The sequence below is a fragment of the Heloderma suspectum genome, chromosome 2 (genome assembly GCF_057233095.1).
Source record: "Heloderma suspectum isolate Gila_16-S chromosome 2, 16-S_ref, whole genome shotgun sequence".
In the NCBI taxonomy this organism is placed as follows: Eukaryota; Metazoa; Chordata; class Lepidosauria; order Squamata; family Helodermatidae; genus Heloderma; species Heloderma suspectum.
The window spans coordinates 134,578,195-134,601,889 of record NC_139459.1 but is presented as its reverse complement, the minus strand read 5'-3'; the positions used below and the strand labels follow the sequence as shown (position 1 = coordinate 134,601,889).

The 23,695-nt window shown below is 43.5% G+C and overlaps 1 protein-coding gene across 2 annotated transcripts; it reads left to right on the top strand.

The window, feature by feature from the left end:
- Window positions 1-23,695, top strand: LOC146352775 (S-adenosylmethionine synthase-like). Of its 2 annotated transcripts, XM_084834841.1 has the most exons (9): window positions 95-167; window positions 2,851-2,928; window positions 5,217-5,339; window positions 5,758-5,870; window positions 8,206-8,349; window positions 11,057-11,275; window positions 14,429-14,611; window positions 16,168-16,301; window positions 22,890-22,992. In XM_084834841.1, the coding sequence occupies exons 1-9, from the start codon at window positions 95-97 to the stop codon at window positions 22,990-22,992; spliced, it is 1,170 nt and encodes a 389-aa protein (XP_084690967.1). The 2 variants fall into 2 exon arrangements, with proteins under 2 accessions (XP_084690966.1, XP_084690967.1); XM_084834840.1 differs by lacking the exon at window positions 14,429-14,611 and having other exon boundaries at window positions 1-167; window positions 22,890-23,695.

Sequence of the window (23,695 nt, the reverse complement as noted above, 5' to 3'; positions counted from 1 at the left end):
GAGCATAAGAAAGTATAGTGGCGAGAGAGCGGGTGACTGCAGAGAATGTTACTGACTGTACTGGAGCCAGATAAGCAAGGATTGCAGCAGTAACATGTCACGCAACATTAGAATGAAAGAGAAGAGATTTCTTTTCACATCGGAGTCCGTTACTGAAGGACATTCAGGTGGGTAGATGCAAGATTCCTCTCCAGCAGCTAGATCTGTGCAGAATGTTGCTTTTTAATAGCCTTTCTCTGGCCCACTCGGCTTCCAAAAGGATGGAACAGAAGCAGTTTCTAACATTAAAAGGTTTTCAGTTTTTGCTCCACCCCCTCCTAATGGTTCAGGTGGCTTAACATTGTGGGTCAGTGCTTGTTATGTTTGCTCAGTGATGGATGCAGTCTTGTTCGGTACCCTCCAAAAGTGTTCTTTTGGATTAGCTACAAGAGACCTGTGGGATGCTTGGGGAGGTGGATAGATAATGCTCCCACAGTCAATGCAGAATGCTGGTGAATGCCTGAACTTCTCAGACTTCCAGTGTAATGTTTTCTTGACATAACTGCCTCCTAATAGCCCTCTGTTGATGTTTGGTGTACACATGGGATGGTGGCTAGAATTGCGACTGTACCTGCCAGCCTGCCCCCTCAGTCCATCCAATGCCGTGAGTAGAAAGGGTCTGCATAGGGAGCCCCCCACCCCCTAAAAATATTGACTAAGGGTGCAATCCTATGCATGTTAGATCAAAAGAGGCCTACAATTCCCACTTGGTGGCCTTTGGTAAGCCATGCTCTCATAACCTCAAACCTCTCCCCGCCCGCTCAATATGCAATATAGGGATAATAATCCTTGTTGTTGTTGTTGTTGTTCAGTCGTTCAGTCGTGTCCGACTCTTCGTGACCCCATGGACCATAGCACGCCAGGCCTTCCTGTCCTGAGCTCTCTCCCGGAGCGTGCTCAAGTCCATATTCATTGCATCGGTGATGCTATAATAATACTTACCTACAGGATTCTTCTAAAGATTACAAGATAATGCTCAGGAAATGCTTTAAACTTTCCACAGTGCTATGCGTATGCTTCGCATTATTATTAACCATCTGCACAGGACTAGTTTCATTGAGGCATGCTTGCCTAAGCTTATCTCAGGTGCTGTTGACTTTGCTCGGGCAAGTTGGAACATGTCTATTTCAGATGGTAGGTTTAAGGTGCAATCCTATACATGTTGAGGCAGGAAAAAGGTGGTCAAAACATGCTGGGAGTTGTAGGACTTTTTTCTGTTTAAACATGCATAGGATGTTTAAAATTATATTTTATATTTTATTAATTATAATTTATAATTTAATTAATTACTTAAATTATATTTTAATTATAAAATTATATTTTAAATATAAATTTAATTATATTTTAAAAAACATATCTGGTCCACAATAAAGTTTTCTATGGCTTGTTCATGGTTGATAAAGTTGCAGCACTTTTTATCAACCATCCACATTTTCTTTTGCAAATTTTGTTAGCCCCTTTGGGCTTCTCTGTTGGAGGAGGAAAGTGGGTTATAATGAATAACTCACTTAATAAAAATAAAGAAAACAAAGAAAAACAAAGAAAACAAAATATGGGAGACAGTATGACTGTGCTTAATGCTTTTGGGTTGGTTCTGTCAGAAGCCAGAACAAGACAGCAAAGTTTCAGTTATTATTGGGCTCCTTTGAAAACCTCAGTTAAGGTGCAACTCTATGCATATTTAGACAGAAAAGAGACCTACAGCTCCCAGCATGCCCCAGCCATGCTGTCTAAACATGTATAGGATTGTGCCCTTAAAATGTTAATGAAAATGAACGATACTGTGGGATGACATTTAGGGGATTTCTACACCAGCCTAAAATCCTGCATTTAAAACGGGGTTTTCCGCTTCCGTTTTAAATGCAAGATCACAGCTGACTCCCTTTACACATGCTTCCTTCTCTGTAGATGGCTGTTCCCATAGCGTTATGTTTCCGTGAAGAGGCATTACACACATTCCAGGTTCAGCAATACTTGCTCCTGGTTTCCTGCCCCTTTCCCTCCCCTTGCACCTTACTGGTGGATGGGGACTGACATGCAGTCAGCCCCCCCCCCCCCGATCTCCCAGGGCCCTGCCTCCCTCTTCCATGGTTTTGACCAGTTTCCCCCGCTCAGCCCTGCTGCCACTCTGTTTTGAACAGGCAGGCTGAAAATGGCAAGGAGCCAAAATGGCTCAGGCGCAGGAAGGCTGAACATCCATCAGACCTTCATCACCACCTTGGACATCATGACCATGCCCCCAACAACCACACTCAGCGCTTCATTCACGCTGGGGGAGAAATACACGGGGAGGACGTGGCGCTCCATTTGCGCATATCTGGAAAAATACCCCTTTTTCCATTTGAGGAAAACACGGGATAGGTGGGAGGAAATGGTGGAATAACGACTGGACAACGACGACGTCATGTAATGGACCCACACAATTCAGTGAGTGAGCAACCATGAACACGCAATAAACTTGAGGTGTAGAGATCCCCTTTGGCTAGACATACACTAGTGCTTTTATCAGTGTTGAAATGTACTGGTAGCTGTTGGGGCACATTAGGCATTCTGTATACTGCATTTCTAGTGTTATTTTCTGCTTTTTATTCCATATTATCCAAAATACTGCAACAGATGTCATTGTGCATGCTACAAGGTATATAAATGAACAAGAGAGCTATAGTGTTGTCATGACGGGATCGTATCACTATGACACACGGTGTCAATCTGGCCTTTGTTATGGTATAGCTATGGTTGTTTTCATACAGCTGAGAACCCCCTGAATTATGGATGACTTGGCTGCTTATGGGCTTTTTTCTCTCACTCTAGATAAAATGTGTGACCAGATCAGTGATGCTGTTCTTGATGCTCATATTAAGGTTGATCCAGATGCCAAGGTTGCTTGTGGTAAGCCTTATCTATGGTTTAGCAGAGCATAAGCAGAAGAGCAAATTACAGAGGGCTCATACTTCATATTTCTGTAGGGCAGGAGTGTAGGGCAGGAGTGGGGAACCTCAGGCTCTGGGGCTAAATCTGGACCTCCTGAGGTCCCAATCTGACCCTCTGGGGGTCCCCATGTCCTGGTCCAACAATTGAAGACACTTTCAGGTAACAACACACCTTTATTTGATAGAGAGAAAACGTTGCACTGTGAGGAGTTCACTCTCTGCACACTGAAATAGACTCCCCCCTGCATGCTAGACACCATTAGCTTTTTATTAGGAAATTGATTACACAGCCACCTGACCATGCGCAGAATGCTCGTTGACTAAAAAGGAACCACAAGTTCTTAAACCGTTGGCTGGCCTGTCTGGAGAATTGCAACATACAGGCAGTTCCCTATTTGGCTTGTTCACACAGAGAAACTTTTGCTGGTTAGGCAAACTGCTTTTCGGAACTTTGTAGGTCTTGCATTTTTCAGAGAGAGAGAGGGTGAGGGTGGTCATGTACACATTCGAAAATTCCACAGTGAAGGTACCCAGGCCCAGCCTTCGCTGGGCCTCAATATGGCTTCACTCTGGTTTATTACAGCTGGCCATAACACCCAGAAGGCCAATCTCCCTTCCCCTGACCCTACATTCCTTCCCCCAAACAGCAATTGTTTGTTGGCTTCCTGGCTTTTGTATAGTTTTTTTCTCCCATTCTAAAACACTGAAATGCCTCTCCTAAGGCTTAGTTACTGGCAGTGAGAGCTTTAAGCTACAATATACTGGGATTTTTTTTGTATTTGTTTATTTTTGGCCCTACCCCCTTTGCGTTCTCTCCTCCCCAGCACAAGAATGCAGCCCCAATCCAAGAGTTTCCCTTGGGCTTGAAAGAGGTTCCCCATCCCTGCATTAGGGTATATGCAGGTGATTGTTTGTAGTATGCATATATAATAAAAGTGTAGTTGTTACTTGTTACGGGAGAAATTGCGTTTTCCCAAGAATAATTTGTTGCTGAGAAAATACAGGGTGCTCTCAGATGGATGGCGCCTAATGCTACCAATCGGAAGACATTGGGCTTCTTCACACAGAGCTGTTATCCTGCTATTGAGGTTGGTTAGTCACGGACGTTTGCTGGTCCCTTAGATGACATTGTCAACCTCCAGGGCATCTCCTGCACTAAGTGACCTTTATTCCACTTTTTAAAAGATCGGAGATAATGGGCTATCAAATTACAGCGCTTGAGTTCCTCCTGAAAAGAGGAAAATCCGCAATAAGAGAGCTAGACCATAGCGCCATCTAGCGGCTATATAATGAAACATATGGAAGACTCAGATAAGGGGGGAAGGAAGGGCATGTAAAGGGAGTCTTTGTACATGCAGGGCACCAGGAAGGCTCTGCCAGTGCAGCAAATCACCACTATTTTATGAAGCCCCCCTCCTTTATTCTAGGATGTAGGCTATGCAACACTATCCTCTCCAGCACCTACCTAGTTTGCAAGGAAAGTCATACTGAAAAAATATTTTGGCTCCAGTGGTTGCTAAATGCTGGGAACCCACAGTAGATCACAGGACCTTGAGACTATGGCCTAAATGCTCACAGAGAGCCAGCGTGGTGTAGTGGCTAGAGTGCTGGGGTGAGATCCAGGAGATCCAGGTTCTAGTCCCCACTTGGCCATGGAAGCTCACTGGGTGACTGGGCCCAGTCACAGACTCTCAGCCCAACCCACCTCACAGGGTTGTTGTTGTGAGGATAAAATGGAGAGGAGGAGGATTATGCATGCTGCCTTGAGTTCCTTGGAGGAAAAAAGGCGGGATATCAATGCAATCAATCAATCAATCAATCAATCGATGCTGATAGCATTTAGATGTTGGAAAAGTACACCAGAAAGGGCTGGAACTTTTTACCTATAATCTACCAATTATTCAACTAAAGGTTAAGTTGATTAAACTAAATTAAACTGGTTAAATCTTGCAGATCTAGTAAGACGAGAACAATAAACAGCAGAATAGCATCCTTCAGACTGCAAACATCCAGAGGAATAGAAAAGGTTTTTTTTGTAGGTGGGCCTTCTAGAGGAGAATGTTCCATGAAGGAAGTGGTCTAAATGTTCTGAATGGATATCAGCCTAACCTCAAAGAGGGTAACCAGGGCAGGGCCTTACCAGATGACCTCAATATACAAGAGAGTGCATATGTACCTCCTGTTGCAGAAAACAGGACCACTCTTTGGTATATAGCTAACTTTATTGCACTGCCTATGTTTCTGCAGAATGTGTGGCCAAAACTGGGATGATCTTGCTATGTGGTGAAATTACTTCCAAAGCTGTTGTAGATTACCAGCAAATAGTGAGAGACACCATCAAAAAGATTGGTTATGATGACTCTTCCAAAGGTGGGTTGTTGTAACATCTTACCTGATGATCTGGAGATCTTGAAAGCTTGCACATTTTTGGTGATCTTTTGGTTGACCTAATAAAGGTACTGATCTGGATTTTGGATTTTTTTCCCCTTATGGTCAGCATGGCTACCTTTGTTTTGTTTTTTTTGCATCCAGGAACAGTTTTATTCCTTGATTTGCTGTTTATGTAGATAAGTTCACAACTGAGTAGTCCTGGCTACAATCCTATACCCTTTTGGGAGTAAGCCCCATTAAATGTAATGAGACTTCTGTTTGAGGAGACATGTAATAGGATTGGACAGTTGACTTATCTACCTACATTATAGGTAGATAAAATCTACATTATCGATTTTATCTACCTACATTATACAAGCAAGTTGCCCATTATTGTGGCTTATTATTAACCTCTCAGGATTCGATTACAAGACTTGCACTGTGTTGGTAGCCCTGGAACAGCAGTGCCAGGAAATCAAGCAGGCCATCTCCTGTGGACCGAGCGGTGAAGATATTGCAGCTGGAGACCAGGTAACACATTTTTGTCTGCTTTTCTTTCTGAACCTCTTTAGGCCCCGTTAAATAGCCTATATTTTCTAACTAAAGAAAGATGATGGAAAAGAGAATACTGGGCCATATTTATATGTGACTTTAATGTTAGATGGGTTTTGTAGAAAAAAAGAACAATATCAGAATAGCTGTTTTGTCAGAAAAGATCCAGCCTTCTGAGCCAGTGTTGGTGTAGAGTGCTGGACTGAAACTTGGGAGATCTGGGTTCCACATCCCACGTGGCCTAGAAGCTCACTGGGTGACTTTGGGCCAGGCACTGACCCAGCTTAACCTACCTCACAGAGTTGTTATAAGGATAGAAAGGAGAGAAGGAAAATCATGTAAGCCAGCTTGGGATTCTTGTAAGAGAAAAAAAAAGTGGGATATATATGTAATAATAAACAGAACATTGATTTAAGATGCTGCAATGAACTCTGAAGAAAAATGTGCAGTTGCTCACCTGTATGGACCAAGGACTAGGCTCCTGAGCTAAAAGCAAAGGATACTTTAGTAATCCTTGAATGAAATATACATACTACAGATGTTGTCATGACAATGTTATTCAACACCCCCAGCAATACCCCCGGCACACACCCACACAAAGCGGGACAAAGGGCGAAAGGGGAAATACACAGGGAGGAAATTTCAATCACAAGCACAGAAAATGCCAGGTTTTCCCTGTTCTCAGATAACACGGGAAGAGGGAAGGAAAGTTGTGAGATAGCAGCAGGAGAGCAGTGGCATCATTTAAAGCTCCTATGAAAACCAAAGATTAAAGAAGAACGATCCTGCTAAAAAACTCAGGCGTGAAGAGAGCCAGATAATGAGCTATCAATTATCCCACTGTGTTCTGCTTGAGTTCCCTCCATGAAAAGAGGAAAAGCAAAAGGGGCAAGAAGAGGAGTGAGATCAATGAAAGATAATGGAAGACTCAGATACGGGAGGGGGAGGGGGAGGGGGAGAAGGAAGCACATGAAAAAGGGAGTTGTTGTGATCCTGCATTTAAAACGGAAGCAGAAAGCCTCGTTTTAAATGCAGGATTTTAGGTTGGTGGAGAGATGCCCCCTCCACTTCTTCTGCATTTTCTCACACCAAGGAAAATCTGTTAATTCTTTTCTGGTGCAGCATGATCCACAAAAAGCAACAACAACAAAACCAATGGTGCGGCTGCCTGGTTTTGGGAGCTTGTGGTGTTTTGTGGCGGTGTAGCTGTGTGACGTGCAAGGTGATGCATCTGAGGGCATATTTTCATGGCTCCTGGCTGGCCAGAGAACTGCATTTCCCCCTTGCCCGGGAAGCCAACTGCACCTCTCCCTGCTGTTGCTGCTTTTTCCTTCATCCCCCCACCCTCAACACACACGCTCCTGTTTTAGCAACAAAATAAAGGGTAGTGTCTGTGTGGGGCGCTACTAATAGTTGTACAGAGTTGTTTGTTTCTTCTCCTCCAGAATCGTGCAGTTAAGCAATTCCGAAAGTCTGAAGGTTCAGTGCTGTGCTTTTACTTCTGTGTAAGCACACATGGCCCCAATTCAGATCAGGACTATGGCATTCTAGGAGGAGAGAGTTAAACCTCCCCCCCCATACTCATACAGCTCCTGGAATACCATAGCCTTGATCCAAATCAGGGTGACATGCACTTACAGGGGAGTAAAAGCACAGCAGTGAACCTTTGGATTTAATAAGAAATAACAAAACAAAACACAATCCACCTTGGTACAAAGAACATGATGGGAGGGAGCAGCGAAGGGGGGGGGGAGTGTTTTGGCTACATCTCTGCTTACTGGCATGGGCAGAAGGTTGCCGTATGTAGTGGTAATTTCCCCCCACGGTGTGGGCAGTACATGGAAATTCTGCTTGAACTTTACAGCAGAGGTCCAACAATTGGTGACTCTAGGAGCCCTCCATCTGGAAGAGCCCCCAGTCACATCCCATTTGGCCCTTGGCTGTTTTTTTTGTTGTTGTTGTTCAAGGATTTAGGGCACAATCCTATGCATGTTTCAACAGAAAAGCATACTACAACTCCCAGCATTCCCCAGCCAGCCATGCTGGGAATGCTGGGAGGTGTGGACACTTTTCTGCCTAAACATGCATAAGATTGTGCCCTTAAAGGGTTAAGGAAAAGGCATCACAGAAGATTTTGAAGTGGTGCTATGAAGGTGTCCTGGGAGGGTGTTTCAGTCATTGGGCTTCAGGGTTTGTAGATGATAATAGTATCATAAATAGTTTGTACAAAATGCTGATTCTCATATAATGGAAATTATAGCATGTCAAAGGAACCAGTAAACTGATTGCAGTGTCCATGTGAATTCTAACACAGGGCCTGATGTTTGGTTATGCCACAGATGAAACCGACGAGTGCATGCCCTCAACTATCCTGCTTGCCCATAAAATTAATGCAAAGATTAAATCTCTGGCGAGGAATGGAACTTTGCCCTGGGTTAGACCGGATGGGAAAACACAGGTTGGTAAACAGCAAGAATTGTCCAATAGACGAGCATAGCCACAGTCCGAAACAAGTCAGACATGTGCTTATGTCCCACTGGAATCATCAGGACTTGGGACTGGTTCAAATGCTACAGTACAGCCCTAATGATCACTGTCAAAGCCATTCAGAAGCTGCAAGATTATACACAACATAACATGGAAGACTCTCCCACATGTTGTTCGAGAAGCGGAAGCTGCGGCAAGCTTCAAACATCTCTTGAAAATGTCTTTGTTCATTCAGGCTTTCCCTGACTTATCGTTGAGCATGACATTGCTCTATTTTACTGATTTTGGTGTAATGTTTTAAAGTTATTTATTGTTTTATACTGTTTTGATATTGGTTTTGATTTTGTATCGTATGTGTTTTTATGTAAGCCACTTGGAAATCCTGGGATATCAAGCAGTATAGACGTAGCTTAAATGTTCAATCCTATGGATGTTTAGGTAGACATCTCCTACAGCTATATGCTGCTTGGGGAATGCTGGGAGCTGTAGGACTTTTTTCTGTCTAAACATGCATAGGATTGCGCCATAAATAAATAAGGAAGGAAGGAAGGAAGGCAGGCAGGCAGGCAGGCAGGCAGGCAGGCAGGCAGGCAGGCAGGCAGGCTGGGTCTTGTCACACTTACCAGTTTATACAATTGGCAGAATCAAGTGCAAAGCTTTTCTGGACTCCCCATGACAAGCACCCTGCACATAGAAAAATAGCATGTGAGAGAGAAGGCTAGGCTGATGTGCTAGTTTTCTACTAAGATTTTTTTTAATAGGGAAGCATTCAGACCACCCAATCTCTCCCACTCCCCACATCTGCTGCCTGAACTGGTATAGTCCAGGCAGAGTTTTACTGCTTGATTCTGCCTATTTCATAAAGTGACCCTATATGAATAATCTCCTTGGCACTGTTGTGACTTCTAGGCAGCCATTGACATGGAGATGCTTCATGTGAACAACCTCAACCATGTGTGGTAAGCTATTTACAAATCTTACAGAATCTCCACAGACTAATTTTTCAGCACCACTCATGCAGAGGGATGTGTGTGTGAGTATGCGTGGAGATAATGGGCTTCACCACATGGGGCTTTTATCCACTAGTGAGATTGGTTACTCCTGGAAATTTGCAGGTCCTTTACATGATTTCATCAACCCCCAGTACTTCTCCCATGCTTTCTGACCATTTCCGCAGCTTTATTTGAAACGGAGATAATGAGGTAATAAAAAAAGCGAATTGAATTTGTCTGAGTAAAGAGGGAGTTGCACTATAACAGCTGTGTGATCTAGTGGCTGTATAATGAAATATATATAACTTGCTGTCTGGGGCATGCTGGGAGTTGTAGGCCTTTTTTCTGTCTAAACCTGCATAGGATTGTACCCTAAGACTGCAAGCCTCCGCTCACTTACCTGGGAGTAAATCCCATTGTACTCAGTGGGACTTACTTCTGAGCACAAATGCATATGATTGCACTGTTAGACATTTCCCCAAGTGTTGAACAGGGGTTTTTCTTGGGGTGGGGGTTGGATGATGGGGACAGCTTAAGACATACGGTGCCTCTGTAATATCTGTTTATATACAAGCTGAGCATGGTGGAAGAAAACAAACTTCTATAGGAGGTAGCCTACCTCTAATCCTGGACTGGATTCCCAAAAAGCACAGGGGTAAATCCCCCTGCAGCTCCCAATGCTGCATCAAGTCCACCTCAACTCACAGTGATCTATCTGTCACTCTGCCCAATTTCAAACTGCAGCTGCTTTCTTTTCTGCCACATGCTCCCACTGGCGGAACACTGATCTCAGGTTCCACCCTCCGGGTCGGTTTACACAGACATCACTTAACAGTTAGCTCCCATTGAGAAAATACCAACCCATCATTCCTCACCATTAGCAAGCAATTGGGATAACTGAGGATGGCCAAAAAATTTTTTGACACACCAGGCTATTTTTCTCAGTACAATATTCTAAATAGTCCATATACTCAAGTCCGGGTCTGATTTGCAGTGAAATGAAAATTCAAGCTTCAATTGTAACCATGCTTACAAAAAAACAAAACAAACCAGAGGGTCTAATGGAGCGCCTCCAGCAGCACCAGACAGGCCGCTTAACAAGATCAGCCTCGGATGGCCTTCTCTCTGTCCCATCAGCCAGGACAGCCAGACTGGTGGGGACGAGGGAGAGGGCCTTTTCTGTGGTGGCCCCCACTCTGTGGAACTCCCTCCCTAGGGAACTCCGCCATGCCCCCTCTTTAATGAGCTTCCATCGTGCATTAAAAACGTGGTTGTTCAGGCAGGCATTTGGGGTGGGTTAGGGTATTTTAGAAAATGTTTTTATTGTAGAATTTTATTGTTTTAAACTGTTTTATTGTATGCTGTACATCGCCCAGAGTGGCTGGGTGACCAGCCAGATGGGCGATTAATAAATTTAATAATAATAATAATAATAATAATAATAATGGGACTTCAGTGAGACTTAGCTTTGCAGTAAGCATGTTTAGGATCAGTCTGCAAGAAAACAACAGATCATTTGGTTGACCGGCAAAAAATATTTGAGGATATTTTTTTTTTAAACAATAAATCAGACTTGTTCTGTGCGGGTTGTAAGAACTGTACAAAAAACAAGCACCATAGCTGAGTTTTAACAGAACTCTTGAAATATAATGGTTTAAACCTGATACCCTATTGCCAATCTCTTAGATCACAATGGAATACCGAGATACCGGAGGTGCATTAGAGCCAATCCGTCTGCACACCTTGGTCGTGTCTGTACAGCATACTCCTGAGGTGCCATTAGAGCAAATACAGAAAGAGCTGATGGACGGAGTTGTGAAAGAAGTGATTCCAGCAAAATACCTGGATGAAAACACCACCTACCACCTCCTGCCAAGTAAAGCATTTATCGAAGGTGGCCCTAAGGTAGTGTACCTCTGAGAATCAAACCTTTAAAGGTAGGTGCCCTTCTAGGCTGAACCAGTGTATTTCAACTGTCAGTGATGGACTGTTGTGTCTTGTAGCCCCATCGCTCGTCCTTTAAACACACTCACTGGGCACTTTTCTCCCATCTGTGGCCTTAAAAATTTTTTTTGCAGCAGTGTGAAGAGACCACCCACCCACCCACACCATGAGCCTCTCTTCTAAGCCCAAGATCTCTTGTTAAGGAAATACCTGAAATCACAGTCACCCAGTGGTATGGCTGTTCTGAGTTTCTGACTTTACTGGGGGCACCAGGGTGGTGTCTCCACGAGTATTTACTCTGGGTTTGCTGCATTTGGAGGTCGTTCGGGGCACATGACATCGTGGCCATCCTGCAGCCACCCCAGAGTTTTGCACTGAAAACTCTGTTTTTCTGAGACTACATTTAGTCCAATTGTTTTCTTTAATTTGGCTTGTCTGCACTTCTGTTGCAGTGTGCATCAACCCTCCACATTTACTCTGGCATGATAGCCCTGCCCTGGAGTGTGTCTTTCACCTGGCTGTGACCTCACTGACCCCGGTCAAGGGGTTTTTCTCCAATGTTTTCCTCGCCTGTTTCTCCTATGTTTCCACCATTTCGGTGAGATCGCGGTTCCCGAGGTAATTACTGGGGAACCCGCAGTTGCAAATTTAAAAGATATCCCTATTACACTATAGCGAAGTAGTGCATTTGTGCAACAATACCTATACCCCTATAGCACTATCGCAAAATAGTGCATTTGAACAGGAGTAGCTACACCCACGAAAGCACTTTAGCACTATCGTGAAATAGGTTGGGGAGGCAGGCGCTAACACACAATAGCCTGAGAAAGCAGAAGGGGTGGAACAAGGAGGGACTTGGAGGGAAGGAGCAGGCTAAGTGCTGACGTGGATGAGACTCCACCCGGTAGCCACCCAATTTGTGGTAAACTGCCACGTGACCTGCCGAGAGCCCCAGTCTAGCTTCGGGATAATCCAGGCTTTCAAGCCCCGTGTGTCCCCAGACGGAGCAGATTCGAGTCCAGTAAAAACCACAGCAAAATGGAGAGCGAATGAAACCTGTCGCCATGGAGATCCCCTGACCCGGGGTAGTGGTTAAAATCCCAGTTGTTTAAAACTTAAATTTCTAGACTTTACTCTGAAAACAATTACATTTGTGTTCCAGACTACACGTGCAATATGGGTATGTCCTGCTGGGATCTCCTGATTGATCATTCATCCTTTACGTGTATAACCCTTATAGGAAAATGTGTGTTTTCCCTGTATAATATCTGAAGCTGCCTTAATGTGATAGCAGCAGCCTCCAATAAAATGGTTTCTTAAATGCAGCTGCTGTGTCTGTGGGTGACCACCAGGTGGTGCCGCTTTATCTAGGGATCAAGTTCTTCAGGCTAAATTTCTTCTGTGATGTTGGGATTCTAAATTACAATAATGTCCCAACCCACTGTTCTTGATTAGTATTTTTGGAATCTGTGTTGTAGGGAATGACAGATGAATAGGTAGGAAGTAAGTCTCTACATTAAGCCAGGCTTCCCTGACCTGATGTCTTCCAGATGTTTTGGACATCAACGCCAATCAGCCCCAGCCAGCATAGCCAATGGTCAGGGATAATGGGAGTTGTAGTCCCAAACTATGGAGAGCGCCAGGTTGGGGAGGCTGCCCTTAAGCTAAATTCCATAGTTGTGCACAAAGGAAGGGCTTTTCCCTGCTACAAAAGCTGGGCCTTTAGAAAAAAAATATGTTCACTATGCAGGAGTGCTGGTATGCTCTTGCAGAAAGTCAATATTAAAAACATATAAATATAGGATGATGTATACACACACACACATCTGTGTCTGTCTGTCTTCTGGGCCTTTTAATTTTTTAAATTTTGTGAATGTGTGTATGTGAATATATATATACACACACACACACGTTATTTTTCTGCTTCCTTAGATGACAAAAAAGGTTCTTCCTATATGTGTAATTTGCGTCTTTGTAACATTACAACAGGGAAGCATCATAATCAAAATAATTTTTAAAAGTCTCTACTTTTCTGGAAGACAAAAATCTTCTTCCCCATATGGTACCAGTATACTGTATTTCATGGGGCAAATGGCAGCATTTGGAGGGGGATTTTAACTGGGGAGATGACAGAAGGGGAAAGGGTCCTTATCCCACCAAGCTTGCAGTCCAAATTGAGGTCTCCTGCATTTGCATTGGCCACCAATTAAAAATGACACCCATGGGAGATGTAGTCATTGTAAGCCTTTCTTTACGAGGCTTTTATTGTGCGCTCATGATTACTCACTCATGGTAGTTTGCGGGTCCCTCACACAACTTCATCATCCTCCAGAGCCTCTCCCATGCTTTGCAATCATTATCGCATTTTTCTCCTGTTGAAGGAAGTCTGGTATTTTTCTCAGTGTCGTTATAGGACATTATAGGAGTCTCGTGTATCTGCACAATTCTGCTATACCACCCCACCACCTAGTGGTTGTGTAATGGAACATATAGAAAGGAAGAGAAAGACACCCCACCCCCCAAAAACGTGTAAAGGGGCTGATAGTAATCCTGCAAGAGTCTGGAAGCAGAAGCCTTGGTAAAGGTGCAGGTTAAAAGCCTCATGTAGAAAAGCCCCTTAACAAACACAACAAAATATATACCTTATAGTGGAATCTTATACATGTCTACTCAAACATAAGTCCCATTGATATCAGTGGGACTTAGTCCCAGGAAAGTGATACTGAGATTGCAGCCTCAACACCACGTTCCCTTTGACTTTTATTTATTCATTTATTAATTATATTTCTATACTGCCCAATAGCTGAAGCCCTCTGAGTGGTTCACAACAATTAAAATTATAAAATACAACATTGGATGCACTATAAACGTTTAAAAGTTGAAAACCACAGTATAAAATAGAAGTAAAATCCAATATAAAACCTAGCAGCACTACAAAAATTTAAAATACAGTAACAGATTTAAAACAGAACCTGAAAGATATTGTAGGAGTACATTGATTTTGTTATCTTGAGAGATGAATTTGATATTCTTTGTGTTAGCAAAGTAGTCTGATGAATCTTAAAATAATAATGTGTATGTATATATATATATATATATATATATATATATTAGAGTGATGCTGGCTTGACTGGCAGAAAGATAATTGTGGATACCTACGGAGGCTGGGGAGCCCAAGGAGGGGGTGCTTTTTCAGGGAAAGATCCCTCTAAGGTTGATCGCTCAGCAGCATATGCAGCCCGCTGGGTGGCAAAGTCCTTGGTGAAAGCAGGCCTCTGCAGGAGAGTCTTGATCCAGGTAAGAGGGAACTAGTATTACCTTGGAGCAAAACCAAACCGAAGGACAGGTGCACAGATGTGGTACCCAATGAGTTTTGAGGAAACTCTTACCAAGGGAAATGTTTAATGCTTCTTGATTAAAAACTGCTTGGAACATTTTCCCACTATAATGGAAAAAAACCCAATCAGATTTTTGGCTGTTGTCGATCCTCTCTCTTTGTGGACCACTATTGTTACCCTTCTGGACAGCATCCTTAGTAAACAGGAGCCAAAGCAGTAATGTTACAAACGCTGCATGTTTTAGGAGTACAAAGCGTCTTTCCAGCTGGGTGGTAACAAAGTGAATAATAGCATTCATAAAAGCTATTAATATTAGGAGCTTCTTTGTACTGAACTATAATGTTGGTGGGGCACTCACCCTTCCTGTTGCGAGTGACAATGCAACATATACATCAATATACCCTTTACTGATTTACCTGATGGGTGCCATGGTTTCTTCAGGAGTGTTAACTGTTTTGTATGCGTACTATATCGGTATACATATAATGCTTTCTTGACAGGTAATGTGGTCAACTATGTTTATTTAAAATGCTGAATCATAAACCTAATTTTTATACAGTGAATTCTTCGTTTAACATAACTTCTGAGCCGCTGAATCCTTCAGCTAAGAGCCATTTCCCCCATTGCTTTTTAAGGTGTACATGTAGGTTATCTTTTAAAGTATACCTAAAAAATATACAATGTAATATGACTAACGTGTACATCATACCGGTACAGTTGTCAGGAAGCTGTCATGTGCCCGTGGGATTTCTCCCAGTGATGTGTGAAATGGCTCCAAAGGCTGCTTTTCACTTGATGCATTACATTCAGATATGGATATCTATGTGCAAAACTGCTAGGCCTCATGTTGGTTATGGATGGGATGAATTAGGCCAGTGTTTCCCCAACTCCTGATAGCCGAGGGACACTTCTTTCCAAATAAAAGTTGGAGAAACACTTTACTCTGGTATCCCAAAAGATTGATTTAAGAGTAACCTTTAAGTGTCAGTGAGAGCCAGTGACTGGGTTCACACAACACACTAACCCACGCTCAGTGGTTGGGTATAGGTTGTTGTTGAAGCCTGGGTTGTTTGTTGAACCACGGGTTAGCGTGTTGTCCGAACCTGGGGCATTTTCCGCAGGGTGGCTTGTTAACTATGCAGGGTGGCTTGTTAACCACCCCGAACAACTCAACAACAAACCATGGGTTCTCAAGGTGTCTTGTTCAAGAAAAACAAGCTGCACTGCATGGTTAACAAGCCACCCTGCGGAAAATGTCCCAGGTTTGGATAACATGCTAACCGACAGTTCAACAAACTACCCACAGTTCAACAAACAACCCACACTCAACCACTGACTGTGGGTTAGTGTGTTGTGCGAACCCAGCCATTGTGGTGTAGTGGGCAGAGTGTGGGACTTATACAAAAGCGACTCAGGTTCAATTCCCCACTGATCAATTAATCTGGAAGAGACCGCAAGCTGTATCCATACTAACTCAAGTCCTCTTTTGTTATGGTGGCCTTGAATATCCCTCAGCTGTCGTATTCCATTGGACTGAGTCACCCTCTGGCCATCTCAGTGTTCCATTATGGTACTTCGGACAGATCAGAAGATGAACTGCTTGATATCATTCAGAAGAACTTTGATCTTTGCGTTGGGTCTATCATAAGGTTTGTCTTTCTTGAATGGATCTTGGGATACCTACTTATTGTTAAGGTCTTGCAGAGCATCACCAATGTGCACACTTCAAGTACAAAGCAACAAAAACCTCGCAGAATGGAAGCGGCAGGGTGGTCTCAGCCCAAGAGGATGCACAAACAGTTGCTTGGGAATGTAGAATCACAAGGACACCAAGATAATCAGGAAAATCTTTTAGGGAAACACAATTTCCCCTCTTTCCTCATGTTGTTGGGATAAGCGTTGGGACAATTGTACCCATCCCACCCTCTTTCATTCCATACAAGGGAATAAACTGGAAGACCCTCACATTTGTTCCATTCATATGTGTGGAATGGGAAAAGAGACTGCAATCTGGCAGACCTTTGAGGAAGAAGCGATAGGAGGACAAGGTAAAAGCTGAAAGTTTAATTGACCATCCTGACCTATTCAAGATGTAGGGAGATGTGTGAGTGGGTGAGGGGAACAAACTGATTTTTTGGCTTGGGCAGGAAAATACCTTGAGACAACCCTGGAAAGTGGAAAAAAGAAAATGAGTGCATAAGCACTTGAGTGAAAACAGAGGGAGTGGGATATAATCAGACTTGGATTGAATCTCAGACCATTTTGTTCTGCAGGTCTTGTGGGATTGTTGCCTTGAATCAGTCTTACTTTTAGTCTGCTGCTTTTGTTTCTGTGTGTATTTTTAACTAGGCTTTATGGGTTGTAGTGTCTCTGTCGGGGGGTGGCAGGGAGGACTGAGTTAGTCCCAAAGGCTGGTTATAATCAGGGTTGGATCAAGGCCATGATGGGCCCTGGGGCCAGCTGTCTGTAGTGGAAGTGAACCCCATACTCTTCCCCCAATACTGAACTCACACACAACATTTGTGCATACACACACACACAGTCAATGTACTCAAGCAAAACCATTTTTCACTATGTATGTTAGTGTACATCATTTTCCATGTTTTCCTGTAAACAAAAGACTAATATCTCTTCCATGGTAGAGAACTCAAATACAAACACAAACTTCCCCTTTTACAACGTACAGCACACAGATACACAGATACACAAAACATACTCACACTGAAGCACTCTTTCTCTCTCACATATGTACACACGCACACACAAATGCACACACATTCAAGAAAGAGACATAGACTGACACACTGACTCATTCAAACGCAACAGCCAAACAGGGCACACGTATGCACAGCCAGTGCTGGCCCAGGACATTTTACTGCCTGAGTAGGACGAGCAAATGCCTCCCGTTTCTCACATGATAATGTTGGCCAGTCACTACCTCTCAGCCTAACTTACATCGCAGGATTGCTGTGAGCATAAAAAATGGGAGACGTTTAGTTCCTGGAGGAAAGGCAAAACATAAATATAATAAAAAAAGTAATTCTAAACTAGAAAAACATAAGTGTCTTACAGTACGTTCATAATAAGCCTCCCTAGCATGTAAAATGGCCATCTGTACATTGCATTACCGTGCACTCATTTCCATGCTTGTGCAGATAAATTTGGAAATTTATCTTATAGAGGTCCTGGGGAGGTCTCTATAAGACTGACACCACTCATATAAAACATAATTCATATTAAACATTAAACATTTGAAAAACATCTTCTTGCTTCTCATATGCTCCAGCATATGCCTCTATCTTCTTCATGAGCATCAACTCAAATAAGCTTTATGAAACTTTATGAACAGCAAAAACAATGGAGAGTCTTGTAGCACCTTAAAGAGTAACACATTTATTCCGGCATACGTTTTCCTGGACTGTAGCCCACTTCATCAGATGCATGGGGTACTATGGGGATTCTCAGGTTTATATACAGTACATATGGTGGTGGTGAGGGAATTGTAAACAGTTAGGTTAGAAGGAAATTAAATGCAGGAAGAATTTAATGAAAGAAGCAAAGGAAAGAATACTTCACAGCCGCCCCATGATTGTGTTGCCCTAAAAAAACAACAACAACCCCAAACCACTAGCAGACTAGATCTGTGGTCCCCAAACCTTTTTGATCGTGCACCCCTATCAGTAATTTTTTTAGCACCCCCCCAATATATGTATATTTATTTATAAATTATATACATGTACTACTGTATTATATTATGTACATTATAAAACATACACAAAAATAAAAATTAAATAGGATGAGATAAAGATGAAATAAACATTTTTTAATTTTTTTTTAAACTAACAGTACAAAACCCCTTTTTGCTCTCACTTAAAAAAATTATTAATATAATCTGTAAATCCACTTAACCACGCACACATCGAGCGAGGGCACCACTGTCAACTTGCAAGGAGGGGAAAGCCCTCCTTGCAAGGAGGGGAAAGGTGTGCTTTGCCGGGCTCCTGCCTGTGCTAGAGCCAGGAGTGCTGGTCGCCAGCCCTGCACCCTGCACAGAGTCCCCACTCCTTGGCCGACTGGTGGCTTGGCCTGGGCTGTTAACCCTTCCCGCTCTCCTTTGGCAGGATGGCAGCTGAGAGGAAAGTGCCCGCTTCCTTCTTGTCTTCATTCTGCAAAAGGAGAGTGGGAAGGGTTAATCTCCTTCCCGCTTTCCTTCGGCCGGTGCCCCCACTGCTGCCACCCCCCTTGCACACAACGGCAGCTTCTTTCGGCCGCTGCCCCTGCTGCCGCCACCCCCCTTGCACACAACGGCAGCTCGTAGGAGCAGTAGGAGGCAGCTTGCGCTCCCCAGTGGATCGTCTTGCACACACCCTGAGGTGCGTGCACCCCACTTTGGAGACCACTGGACTAGATAACGAGCTTTTTTACACAAGGCATTTATCATGCGCTCGTCATTCCTTACTCATGGTTGTTTATGGGTTCTTTAGATGATGTCACGATCCCCCACTTTCGCTTCTCGTTTTTCAGAGCACTTTCCTCATCTTCTTGTTTAGAACGGGAAACGGGGTATTTCTGAAAGGGCTGTTTCTACTGGTGTGTTTGCAGTATTCCGTTATAGCACAGCTCCACCTAGAGGTTATGTAGTGGGAAAGCGGGAAAGGAAGAGCTCTTTGTGCAGAGCTCGGATCTCAGTTCTGTGACAAAACTGACCGCAGATACAGCACTGAACAGCTTCGCGTAGAAAAGCTCAGCAATTCTGAACTGCTCTGTAGTGATGTCATACACTTATCTCCTTCCCAGCAACATGGGTATAACAGCCATGGACTACTCTGCAGTAGTGACATAAATCATAGTCAGCCACAGTCCCCCCCCCCCCCAATAAGGGTATAATTGCCGACTTTATTTACATTGGCGAGTGTGTGTTTTTTAATAGTCACAAATACAGTTTTAAAAAGCCATTTTTTTTTGGCATGAAATAAGACCTGAGCTAGAAAGAACATGAGCTCCTGTCATTCATGCTACTCACTGTCTGGGGCTGGATATGCTCCTGCCCAGTCACAACTACACTAAGTTTCCAGATTTCCTCATCATTTTCTATGGGCGGTAATAATCAGGGTAGATTAAAAAAAAACGCCGGGTTAGCTCAAAATGAACCAGGAAGTCCCTTCTGCAGACAAGTCTTCACTCTATTCTTCTCGCGATGGCCAGATGTTGATCACAGCTGCAAATTCACTCATTGGATAAACACACTGAAAAGGTGGTAGCAGGCGCGTTTCTCACAAAAATGAGTGGCGTGTGCCCGATCGGTTTGCCTCGTATCTCGGGTCCTGCAAGGGCTAGAGACTTGCTGTTTTTTAGTTTGAAACCTGGAATCTGGGCTAGCTAGGCCCCCCCCCCAAGATACTGGGAGGGTGCTAGAGACCCCTCAGCGATGTGGTTAATCCAGCTATGATTATAACTCCCCCCCCTTATGTATAGCGAATGAACGTTATCCACCAGCCACTTCACTGCCTGTTTCTGTAGGAACAGCTAAATGCTTCTTGTGCTAGTATTGCAACGTTTCAGATGCCGCAAATTTATCTCGAAGCCACTGTTGCTTGCAGTCTTCTGGTTTATGATTCTATATTCTGTATATGGGAGCCACCTCTCTGTAAACATACAGCTGAGGGTCGAATCAGACATGATGGAGTCATCATTTTCCACATTCATATACAAAGTGGGGTACAAGTCTTACTTTAATGGTAAAGAAATGTATGGAAAGAGGAGCATTGAACTGTCCCTCCTCAGTTCATTGCTCCAGTCATTTTTGTCCATTCCCAGCTCCAATACCAGAAATAAGTTGGGAATGCAGTAAAGTGGATGGAAGAACAGACGTAGTGGGGAAGGTTAGTGCCCCTTTCCTATTCTGTCCTTTTTCCTATTAAAGACCCCACACACTTTATATGTGAACGGAACAGACATGTGAAAAAGAAACACATGACTATCCCATCTAGTTTGGCCCTCAGAGATGCACGAAGAACTAAAAACATGTAGAAGAATATGCTGTTTTTTGGAGAATTCGTGGCCATAACTCTGGTTTTACGAACTCTGGACTGGACTGGGACAGAGTCTTTAGATCTGGTTTGCGTGTAGCAGCTAACTGTGGGTTAAACAACCCATAATTAGATGTCACTGCATCCGAGTGTGTAAGTGCGCACCCTCCTGCCCGCTCCCACTTTGTGTACAACCCAGGAATGCCCTGTTCCTGAGTTGCTGTCAGACGTGTGAACCTGGCACTCTGGGTTGTTTAGGGTTAAACAACCCAGAGTTTTAACCCAACAACAAACCATGGCTGGTGTGTTAAATCTGTAGATTGTTTAACCTAAACAACCCAGAGTGCCAGGTTTGCACATCACAACAACAACCCAGGGACAGATGGACAGCAAAAGTGGATATTGAGAGCCTCTACAGTTGCAAAGAGACTTATACTCCGAGCTTGGAAGGAAAAACACCCACCACCTGTCATTCAATGGACTGAAGATCTTACTGCTCTTGCTACATTTGAACATATCTCTTACAACCATCAAAGTCGTATGGATGCTTACTTACATTTATTTGTTGTTGTTGATGTTCAGTCATTCAGTTGTGTCCGACTCTTCGTGACCCCATGGACCATAGCACGCCAGGCCTTCCTGTCCTGCGCTCTCTCCCGGAGCATGCTCAAGTCCATATTCATTGCATCGGTGATGCTATCTAGCCATCTCATCCTCTGCCGTCCCCTTCTCCTTTTGCCTTCAGTCTTTCCCAGCATCACGGTCTTTTCCAGAGAGTTTTCTCTTCGCATTAGGTGGCCAAAATATTTGAGCTTCAGCTTCAGTATCTGTCCTTCCAATGAGCACTCAGGGTTGATTTCCTTTAGGATTGACTGATCTGACCTCCTTGCAGTCCAGGGGACTCATAAGAGTCTTCTCCAGCACCACAGTTCGAAAGCATCAATTCTTCAGCGCTCAGCCTTCCTTATAGTCCAGCTCTCACAGCCATACATTACTACTGGGAAAACCATAGCTTTGATTAGACGGACCTTTGTTGACAAGGTGATGTCTCTGCTTCTTACTATGCTGTCTAGGTTTGCCATCGCTTTCCGCCCAAGGAGCAAGCGTCTTTTAATTTCATGGCTACAGTCACCGTCTGCGGTGATCTTGGAGCCCAAGAAAATAAAATCTGTCACTGCTTCCATTTCTTCCCCTTCTATATGCCAGGAAGTGATGGGGCCAGATGCCATGATCTTCGTTTTTTTAATGTTGAGTTTCAAGCCAGCTTTTGCACTCTCCTCTTTCACCCTCAACAAGAGGCTCTTTAGATCCTCTTCGCTTTCTGCCATGAGGGTGGTATCATCTGCGTATCTGAGGTTGTTGATAATTCTCCCGGCAATCTTAATTCCGACCTGTGATTCATCCAACCCTGCGTTTCTCATGATGTACTCTGCATATAAGTTAAATAAGCTGGGCGACAATATGCAGCCTTGTCGTACTCCTTTCCCAATTTTGAACCAATCGGTTGTTCCATGTCTGGTTCTTACTGTTGCTTCTTGACCCTCGTACAGGTTTCTCAGGAGACACGTAAGGTGGTCTGGTACTCCCATCAGTTTAAGAATTTGCCAGAGTTTGTTGTGATCCACACAATCAAAGGCTTTAGCGTAGTCATATTAACTTATATAATTGAAATGGAAATGTTAATCCTTTTTCTCCCCGTCTTTTCTTTTTTTCTTTTCCCTATAGGCAATGTTTACTGTATGTTGTTTCATGATATGACCCCCCCCCCTTTTTTTTTTGCTTTTTGGAGGCTTTTTTGTTTGTTGTTGTTATCACTGTGTTACAAATAAAAAAATTATCAAAACAACAACCCAGGAACGGATGGTCCTGGATTGTTTAGCAAAGTGGAAGCAGGCAAGCCAGCACGCTCACTCGCTCCTACACGCTCATTAACAACCTGTGGTTTGTTAATCATGGGTTGTTTGATCGTGTGAACCAAGTCCGTTGTGTTATTATGCGTGTAATAATCTGTAACAGAACGATATAGTAATACTGCTCTTGTTTTTATTTTTGTAATTTTTGAACTAAAATTTGTATAAAATAGACCCTAACACCCTTATTAGAGAGTTAGTCCCACTGAACTTAGAAAGCCTTGCGAAAAGGTAAACATGCTTAAAGTTACACTGCTAATCTTGTGAGATAACAGAAATGTGTTCTCTTTGCTTATAGGGAGCTGAACTTGAAGCGTCCCATTTATCAACAGACTGCATGCTATGGGCATTTTGGAAGAGCAGAATTTACATGGGAGCAACCCAAAAAGCTAGTTTATTAGAACTGTTTTCGCAGTAAGGTTTTTAAAAAGCCAACTGAATCTAAACTGTCAGAGGAATAAATTGTGAAGCTACTGCAAGTAAAGCATTTTGTAAGGCAAACTTTTAAAAATAATCTAATTACTTTTTCGGTGCTCAATGGGGGCTGGTTGCTCCTATCTCAGTGGAGCACTGAATCCACTCTGGGTTTCAGTCAGAACTCTAAAGGAGCTATCCAAGATGCTGAACCCTATGGCTAGCTCCTTTAGAGTTCTGACTGGTTTTGACTGAAACCCAGAGCGGATTCAGTGCCCCACTGAGATAGGAGCCACCAGCCTCCATTGTGTGGCACCATGGAGGCTACTCCCCCCGCCCCTGAACTGCTGACATGCATTGCAGCTACTCACATCAGATACCAGAAATGCTTCCCCGCCGTCTTCTGCTGGTGTGGGAAAGGGCTCTATGTGCACACAGTGATCTCTGTGTTTAGAACTGCTCTTTCATGTATGTGTGTAGAGCGCTTTCTCATGCTGGCCAAATACATGGACACTTCTGCTGCAGGTGGGGAGGACAGCATGTATCAGTGGCAACGGATTGTAAGCCTGCGGGCAGGGACTGTCTTCTTTGTTCATTGATTGTAAGCCGCTCCGGGAGCCTTTTTTGGCTGAGGAGCGGGATAAAAATAAATAAATAAATAAACGGGCGAACTAGCCCACATGTCCCTGC

Excerpts from the sequence above, each read along its gene's own strand:
- LOC146352775 (XM_084834841.1), top strand. The coding sequence starts at position 95 with ATGTCACGCAACATTAGAATGAAAGAGAAGAGATTTCTTTTCACATCG. Across the intron at positions 8,350-11,056 it reads GACCGGATGGGAAAACACAG|ATCACAATGGAATACCGAGA; the intron begins GTTGGTAAACAG and ends CCAATCTCTTAG. Across the intron at positions 14,612-16,167 it reads GCAGGAGAGTCTTGATCCAG|CTGTCGTATTCCATTGGACT; the intron begins GTAAGAGGGAAC and ends AATATCCCTCAG.